Raw genomic sequence first — 10024 nt, forward strand, 5'->3', positions numbered from 1 at the left:
ACAACAATATTTTTACCACACTTGAAAATGTCGAATTTCGTGCCAAATAATGTGTTTTTGCGGGGAATTCTTTAATATGAAGAAAAAAGCAGCCGAAAGTCATCGTATCTTGGTGGAAGTTTATGGTGAGCATGCTCTAGCTGAGCGAACGTGCCAGAAGTGGTTTGCACGCTTTAAAAGTGGTGATTTTGGCCGCGCCGCCAAAGTTCATGGATACCGAATTGGAGGAATTGCTCGATCAAGATCCGGCTCAAACGCAAGAAGAGGTTGCAAAAACTTTGGGAGTTGATCAATCAACCATTTCCAAACGTTTAAAAGCCATGGGAATGATCCGAAATTCAAATTTCGAAAAAAACCGCACGAACTTATTCATAGTCCTATTACAATTTTAAAAAATCGTATAAAATGAGAAAACCCTAATATTTTCAAAATCGAATATAGCATAAGTGTTTATAAAACAAAAACGCAAAACTTAAAATAAAGGTGTATAGAAAATTCAATCCATAAGTACAAAACATATATAAATTTAAATTCAAATCAGTCTTGCAACTATTCATCGCTACTTGATAAGAAGTGTGGACGTTTATTATGGACTAAACCAAAAATACTATCATCAGTTGATATGCCCAGCCCATTTGTCGGACTTTAAGACCTCTTCGATTCACCAAGCAATTGGAGAATAGATGATGCTACTGTTATAAAGAAACATATGTTGGTAGAGCTGGAAAAGAGCTGCCAAAAATTTCATTTGTTTGGAAGCATTGAATGAGTATTAGTACGACCGCGTTCATAGAGGGAAACTTTTGTTGCTTCAACTCGTTGACGCTTTGTCAAAACCCTTTGTGTTCTCGTTTTTCTCAATGTTGTGACAGACTGTAGACTAAAATTTAACAATTACAAGGTATGTGAGCACGACAGGAACATCAAAAGAGAATTAAAAAAGTTAAAGCAACCAAATTCTCTTCAATGCTATTTTTTTAAGAGAGTTGGCAGCATTGAAAATAGAGAGGTATAACCAAGAATGATGGAATAAGAGATTGCGACTTCCGATTTCGCCCCGAGAATATATTATATAAACAAAAGGAAGGGGAGCAATAGAAACTACCGAACACAAGAAATTATACACAAAGCGCACACTTTCTTGCCACGGCGTCTTCCGCAAAAAAACTGTATTTGGAGATTTTATATTAATTTATTCTTTCACAATTTAACACGCAGCACTTCGCTTTCATTAGTTTAAAGTTTAGTTATAAGGTCACAAATCACAATATTACCAAGCCATTCACTTAATTTTCACAAACATGTAACAAAATGTGTCCTCCTTTGGTTTCTAAAAATTTATAATTTTTGCAAGCAAAGATTTCCATCACCAAAAATAAATTTTTTATGCATTAAAAAAAGGGTTCAAAAACAATATTGGCTGAGTAATTTTGCGCCGCTTAGTACAATACGTGTTATCCAGCTACAATCAACCTAAAGAGTACGTTGAAATTTGGACTTGGCTAGTTCTAAAATGTACTTATTGCTTTTATCTTACTCGAAAAATATTTACTTGATAAGGCATTCTTTTAGGAATTATGTTTTGTGTAGAAAAACATTTTTTTTGAGATTCGTACAAGAACGTAAGTTTATTACTGAACCGCGTTAGTTCAAAATCGTGTAAAACAAGACCATGCAAAAAGAGAGTTGGGTGTACTTAATGGTCAAATGTAGGCCGAATCGGTCCGTAAATGGAACTCTAAGCATTATTTCGACGCCAGCAAATAAAATGTAACCTATGACCGTCACATGTCAGTTAATGTCTCATATAATTCGGTCTATCCCCTCTGGAAATAACGGCATTTGAGCAGACGGATAAAATTGTTAAAAATTACTGTATTGCGTTCTGTTGTCCTTGCACTCTACAGTTATTTTGCTAATAATATTTTCAATTGTTTTTATTTAACCGATTTCAACTTATAAGATGCTTATTACGCAATGTCGAGAAGCATAGAAATACAAATATTTTTGTCTATGACTTATAGATTACTACTGTTGTACTAACGCGCACAATACTCAGCGCTAGCGGCCACTAGGTATTGACGCTGTGGCAACAACTACCGCGTCCGATATCGAAACATGATCACACCTAATGCTTCAAATTGCTGTGAATGCGACCACCATATTCATCACCATGCGCACCACACAGCAACAGCCGCTTCGCAAACTAACGGGCATGGTGGCAGTAGCAATCGCTGCGGCATAGTCAGCAGTAATGTGTGCAGCACGCGCTGTAGGTCAATGTTGGGCTATCACCCCCAGTTGGCCCTTGCCGACGATGGTGACGCTATGATTGGAGTTAGCTGCAGCGAAACCAGCTCGGCCAGCGGCCGTTATAGCCCACATCCGAACGAATTGTTTCAACAGCATCACGGAAAACTGTCAGTCCAGCCGATCACCGGCTTTGATGATACATCAAATTGTTGTTTGCCGCCTCCGTCTCCAGCACCGAATAGTGATCGTTACATAATGAGTGTGACATCCCCACAAACACGGGTTTGTGGTCTCTCTAATAATGTTAATTGCCTGGAAATGCACACGGCATATACTAATTATGATGGTGACATCGGCTGTAATAAAGCAAATGCGAACGGACACATTCATCAGACGACACAATCGTTTTCATCATCTTCACCAACATCGCCGCTGGATGTTAATGGCATTAGTAAAACAAATTTGACACCAAAGTACGTAAGTAGCTTGCAAGAGTGTTCCATTTCACCGAATACGCGTTTTCGTTTACCGGAGCGAATCCGTGAGGTGGCTCTGCCTAAATCACTGATAATGACTAGCCCATCCAGCGTTGGTAGCCAACCAGCATATGCATCGACCGCAGTTACATCGCAACCTTCCAGTACCACACGATATGTTTCTTCCACGCACTTTTTAAAACAAAATACACCACTGGTGACGAGCGACACATACACATACCTTTCATCTACAGTTCACACTCCAGTGAAACGATATGTACCAACACCTCCTCCGCCAAATGAATTATATTCGGACATATCAATGCAGCCAACTCCGGTACAGCAAACATCAATCAAATGCGGAGCGAATATCAATATGGTTGGCGTTAACGGTGGAGGAGGGCGTGCATCAACACACCATGGTAGTACGCTACCTTATCGCTTTCGAATGAAATGTTGCACTAACGAAAGTCAACCAATACAGACAGCCAATACAGCCTCCTCGAATTTGACGCATAATCTTGAGCATCGACCACTATCGTTAAGCGATTATTACGGCTCCTCGCCACAAACGCGATCAATCTTTATCAAAAGCAGCCACAATAGTCACAATGGCCGTAACAGCAGCGGTTCCAATAGTGGTAATAATGTTAATGACAATACCAACGGTGCAGGTAGTTCTAAAACCACTACTGCTTCGGGTAAAGATTCTTCGACAATCATTTTGCATGATCAACAAATGCAAATAAACGGCCATTCGTCAGCCGCTAAGGTGCATGGCACTACGTCATGGATTTTCTCCTCAACGTTGGCAGGTTCCGCTGCTATGGCAACATCAGTCAGAACGTCCACTACATCATCGGTAGCAGTTGCTAGCGACAATGGTAATGGAACATATGTTGTTGGAGGCAATAGGTTAAGTTCGACCAATACTGCACGCATAAATAAGGCACATGTAATAAACGATTACATTCAACGTACACCAAGTATTGAATACATAAATGCCACTGCAACGGCCGCGGTCGGTCGCCTTTGTACAACAACCACAGCGCAAATGGAGCCTTCCTCCGGAAGGGGTACTAACAGCAGTACCGGCATGAGTTCAGGTACTGGATCAGCTACCACCTGCTTACACTGCAATACAGTTCGCCGCACAACAGGCGTTCACCAAACCACACAGACAACGGGCCCAATTAGTCCTATACCACTACCGCAAATGATGGATGGCAGCAGCAGTGGCATTGTCGGCATGAACAGTTGCAATAGTGGTTTTTTGAAAAATGTACTAGATCAAACGTCGCTTACACTAACGCCATCCACCAGCGCGTCGCACATCTCCCCACTCTCACCATCAGGTACATACCATTCACGTATTGTGTTTCCTAATAAACTCGATGATGACAACTTAAATGGCATCGAACAGATGCAACACCAACAGGGTGACCAAATATACCTAGCGCCAAAGTCACAACAGCAACCAAAAAATTTTGTAACGCAAGGTATAATCACGGAGCATGTTGCAGTTGTTGGCAACAGTGTAGGCGGCCAGCAGCAACAACATCAAGCGGGGGATAGTGGTCGTCAGCTACTTCAACAATCGCTTATACAGTCGCAGCAAACATCACTACATCAGCCGCAACCGCCGTCGCCGTTACAACAACTATCCATGCGGCGCTTTCCACGTAAAAAGCGTTTCAGTCAATATATTCGTAAGGAGATAGCACGCTTCTTTGGCATAGATGCCCGCACGGAAGCTGAGGAGTTTGCTGTATGGCAAGGTCGCCAACGACGTTTGGCCCTCCGACGCTTTGGTGCGTTGAAATGCGAAAGTGAGCTGCATGCAGAAATCATCAATAACAATCCAGGTGAGGCTAGCAACCGATTGAACTGTTATGGTGCCACCGGTGGGACTAATCAACAGAACCATAATTATCATTATCATCATTCGGAAAGACCTGACATACTACCCACTCAGGATACGGAAAATAATGGCTTGCCAATTGAATATTCCACACGTCGATGCCACTTCGTGTATGCCGACTTTCAAATAGCCGATAATGTCGAGCGCAAAGCGTCTGTGTCTACTATGATTATATCCAGTTTAAACTATATTGTTTATTCTCTAAATAGACGGCAGCCGCGTAATTATCGACAATGGTCTCGCAGCTTCGCGCCAGCTCATTTAAACAATATCAATGACATTGTCAACTCAAGCGATGTTTTTGAAGGTTTATCAGCACTACAAGAAGACGAAATGTTTTTCGACTCTACTGGTACTGAGCAAATCGTAGCCAATGAAAACTCAAATGGTGGAAACAGCTATAATGGCGCAGTTGGCGGAGTTATGAGAACCGAGGGCCCCAACAAGCCTGCTAACAATGGTGTGAAAATGATCGAATATCATCGGCAGATATACATGGGTGAACGCGTACATGGTTGGCGCACGTCGGCTGTAATGAGCGGTAACACACATAGCACCAGTAATAATGAACAAGGAATTGCAGCAGTATTGCTAAAGCCAACCTCGAAAATCAGTGGCACATTTGGGGGTCAACAGCCAAGCAACGACGGTTCATACAAATCCAAAAAGTCGGGAAATGTAGCAGCCTCACTGCCAAACGTACAATTCATGAACGGGACGCGAGGGGATCGCATATCACCACAGCTACTCGATGGTGTACTTGAGAATTCCCGACGTCCCATTCAGAGAAAAGTGAAATTACTTTCTGTTAATGATCTCGATGATCGTGCCGATCACCGACTATTTTTTACTTATTGGATCAACACAGTGCAGATAGTAGTGCTCTTATTGTCTCTCATCTGTTATGGTATTGGGCCTGTAGGTATTGGAGTGGAGTTAAAGACTGGGCAGGTATTGGTTACTAGCCTTAGTTTGCAAACGGTGCAACACATGGAACAACGTAACGTATGGATCGGGCCTAGAAATAATGATTTGGTGCATATGGGGGCGAAGTTCGCTATCTGTATGCGAAGCGATGTTCGCATTATGGATGTGGTGCTAAAAATGCGACGCCAAGAACGTGAAACAGCTTGCTGCATTCGTAATGATGATTCTGGGTGCGTACAAAGCTCACAGGCGGACTGTTCCGTGCGCGGACTTTTTCCAACAGTAAGTAAAAGATATGATAGTAGTAAATAATGATTGTATGGATATTACAACAAAAACATTTCATACATTATTTCAGAAGTCCATATCAACATGGAAAAAGTGGTCACCTGGTGATTCAGGACCTGGTGGTCGCATTTCCGGATCGGTTTGTGGCCTGGATCCAAAGTACTGCGACTCACCAGCATCTATAGCACCCTACGAATGGCCAGACGATATCACTAAATGGCCCATCTGCCGCAAGACAAACACTTTTTCACAACGTTTCCGCTACAAAGATAATACTGCAGAGCACATGGCTTGTGAAGTCATTGGTCATCCGTGTTGTACCGGAGCCTATGGCGATTGTCGCATTACTACCCGCGAATACTGTGATTTCGTCAATGGATTTTTTCACGAAGAGGCTTCGTTATGTTCGCAGGTGAGTTAAAATATATTAATCCCAGGGGGGTTGTGCGTTATTCAAAAGACGCAACATGTCATCGAAAGGTCACAGGCCCGACGAAGTGTATTTTCTTTGACATCACATAAAATAAATTACACCACAGTCCTACACATTTCTCTTGTTTTATTGTGTTTATTTTATACAAGTATATATTTCTGAGCTAAAGTTTAGATCTTCAGCATAATGATTTCATATGCGAATGCATCTTGTGAGTGTCTTAATAAATTCATAATTAGTTGTTTAGTTTCTTCTTAATTCGCAGTATGGGGCTTGAAACAAAAATAGATCAGCGATTTACGAACAGTTGCTATTATAATTTAAAAGATTATACACAAATAAAATTTACAAATATATTCTTCTATCTTCCAAACTCTGCAATACGAGTAGTTTATGCCTACCAATATATAAATAGTTTGGGAGACCATGATAAAGTACGCAAAGCAAATTTTGTAAAAATTCTTTGAACGTTTTCAATTTTGTTATTATATAGTTGATAATACGGATTCCAGATTAGGCAACAGTAATCTAAGTGACTACGCACTAACCGTAGATTCTGCGTTTTGAGAGTGGGCCTATATGCGATCCTTGTGGTATCCCTGACCAAGCATTTATTTATATTTGTGATTTCAGTATAACTATTTGAACAAAAATTTTCTATTGTCTAGTCAGCTTGGAAAAAAATCCTAGTAACTGTACCTAGAGTACCTGATATACGAAAAGCACATAGTTTTTCCCAGAGAATACCTGAATTATAATTATCAAACGCTTTAGAGAAGTTCATATAGGCATCCAATGGAATTTGATTTTGAAATGCGGTTATTATTTTATTGGTGATTAAAGCTAAATTTGTGCAAGCTGATGTTATGTGAACCAAATATTTTGATGAATGGATATGAAGCTATAATCGAAATTAAAGTGTAAGTCTTACAATATAATAACGAAATATGCTTGTTCCAGAGGAGATACACTACTCTCAATAAAATGGCCACAATTTAAGGTCTAGTGATCAAGATTGAATTGTAATTTACTATGAGCTATGCTCATAGAAATAACTCTTGGGGTTCTTGTGGTGGCTCATAAAAAAGCCGATATCTGTACTTCGAAATTTAAAATCCCAAATTACCAAAATAAAATACCGAAATTTACCTCCTTAAACAAAAAGTAATATGTGTACCAAGTTTTATTGGCATATGCACTGACGGACGAACGGGCAAACATGGTTAAATCAACTCTTCTCACCATTCTCAGCCTTTTGATATCTATATATCCTGTAATATATCACAAATAGTCTAAAGTTCTCAAACGGCAGTTCCGAGGTGGCCACGATTACCGAACTAACAAAAAATATCTATGTATTGTGGCATGGGCTGTGTGGCATTGTGCACTATCCTACTGAAACCAAAGATCGTATAAGTCTATGTCTCCAATTTCCGGCCACAATTGTTCATTATGCCTTTGTAGGGTTCACCGTTGACAGAAAATAATGAAACATATGCAACAATTTGACAAACGCAAAGAACCACTAACTATTACAATAGGCAACTTCATTCAAAAGCTCAAAGTCTACTCATACAGACTACGCAAATATACAGAAGCAGACACAAGAAGGAAACAAAACATACAATTTAAATACAGTGAAACAACTTTTTACAAACATCTAACACAAGACCAAAATCCACTATGTACAAACCCGCCAACAAAACAGGAAATACAAACATACTGGATATCTGGTCAAATTCCACACAACACAACAACAATAGCACCTGGATAAAACAAGAAGAACAAACATATCAAAACCTAATACAACAGGAAAATATTACAATAACCCTTTCAGAATTGGAGCAAACCCTCAGTAACACTCATAATTGGAAATTCCCAGGGATTGACCACATACATAACTTTTGGTATAAGTCAATAACATCTTTACATTGCAAACTTCTCACATTTATTAACAGCACACTGCAAAATTCATTATACCTTCTATCTCACATAAGGCATAATATTCATTAAACCTAAAAACAGCCAACTACAGACCAATAACATGTCTTCCTACTCTTTACAAAATCATAACATCACTCATATCACACAAAATATAATATACATACACCTCATAGACAATAACATACCAACAAATGAACAAAAAGTTTGCAGGAAATAACTTCTGCTCAAATATGAACGAGACGTTATCAATAAAACGGTCCGCGGATGACATATGGCAAAAATAAATTTTTCGTTTTTTGGTAGGATTGTTATAACCTTACATGGCAAATTTCAGCGTGATATGTCACATAGTTTGTTTTCTGTGCTACTGTAAACAAGTCAAGCTCGAGTGTGTTCTTCGAGTTCCCTTTTATGACTTCAATTGTCTCAAAATGTTTTCCATGGTGCGGCAACTTGAGCTTGGGAAACAGGAAAAAGTCACATGGAGCCATATCAGGCGAATACGGTGCTTGCCGAACGATATTAACATTATTTTTGTTCAAATAATCGCGAACAAGACGTGATGTGTGAGTTGGTGCATTATCGTGATGCAAGAACCATGACTTGTTGTCCCACAATTCCTTCCTTTTAAGACGAATGTTCTCGCGCAAACGCTTTAAAACGTCTAAATAATATTCAGCGTTAACCGATTTTGCGATTTGTGCGATTTTCAAGCACAATTTCTTTTACTTTTCCGATGTTTTCGTCGTTTACTGATGTTGCTGGACGACGTTCATGAGGCAAGTTTTCAACCGATGTACGGCCCTCTTTGAACGATTTGTACCACTGGAAAACACGTGCACGCGATAGAGCAGAGTCCCTATAGGTTGTCTGCAACATTTTTAAGGCGTGCGAAGCCGAAATTTTGTTGGAATTACAAAATTTCAAACAAATTCTTTGAATTTCCATCGTTAAATTCGAAGAACACACTCGAGCTTGACTTGTTTACAGTAGCACAGAAAACAAACTATGTGACATATCACGCTGAAATTTGCCATGTAAGCTTATAACAGTCCTACCAAAAAACAAAAAATTTATTTTTGAGTTATGTCACCCGCGGACCGTTTTATTGATAACGTCTCGTTCATATTTGAGCAGAAGTTATAGCCACGGATGCAAGGATCAACTCATAATAGACCAAATAATCACACAGCAAGCAATAAGAGAACAAAGAAATCTCCACACATGCTATATAGATTAAAAAAAGCATTTGATAAAATACCGCACAGCTGGCTAATAAAAGTCTTAAAAATATACAAAATACATCCCAGTTACTTACTTTTTTTTCAAAAAAATATGACAAACTGGGTAATCTACATTCACTTCTAAACTCACTCAAAAAATATCATCACAGATAAAATAGCAATTAAAACAGGAATCTTTCAGGGAGATTCCCTAAGTGCGTTATGGTTCTGCATATGTTTGAATCCTCTCTCAAACATACTGAACCATAGAACCATAACGAAATATTACAATACATGGAAGAAAAAGAACTTTACAAATACCTAGGTTCTCTTCAAAGCATCAAAATAGACCACACCACAATCAAAAAATAAATCACAAATGCATATCTAACACGGCTTAAGAAAATCACAAAGACCTTTTTAAATTCAAAAAACTTTTCAAAGCAATAAATACGTATGCTATACCACTACTAACATACTCATTTGGCATCATCAGAACAAAGCTTACAAAATATAAAAAACACCACCCACATGCATGCAAAGAAAGAATAAGAATACC

The 10024-nt window shown here is 39.2% G+C and overlaps 1 protein-coding gene across 5 annotated transcripts in view; it reads left to right on the forward strand.

Annotated features, from left to right (window-relative positions):
* Positions 1-6286, forward strand: part of LOC129250857 (inactive rhomboid protein 1-like) — an 86138-nt gene extending 79852 nt beyond the window's left edge. For all 5 annotated transcript variants that reach the window (XM_054890459.1, XM_054890458.1, XM_054890461.1 and 2 more), the window contains exons 2-3: positions 2025-5859; positions 5936-6286. In XM_054890459.1, coding sequence (XP_054746434.1) covers positions 2119-5859; positions 5936-6286 — 4092 coding nt within the window. In that variant the 5' untranslated portion in view covers positions 2025-2118. The remainder of the gene's footprint in view (positions 1-2024; positions 5860-5935) is intronic.
* The last annotated feature ends 3738 nt before the right edge of the window (positions 6287-10024 follow it).

The sequence above is a fragment of the Anastrepha obliqua genome, chromosome 6 (genome assembly GCF_027943255.1).
Source record: "Anastrepha obliqua isolate idAnaObli1 chromosome 6, idAnaObli1_1.0, whole genome shotgun sequence".
Lineage (NCBI taxonomy): Eukaryota > Metazoa > Arthropoda > Insecta > Diptera > Tephritidae > Anastrepha > Anastrepha obliqua.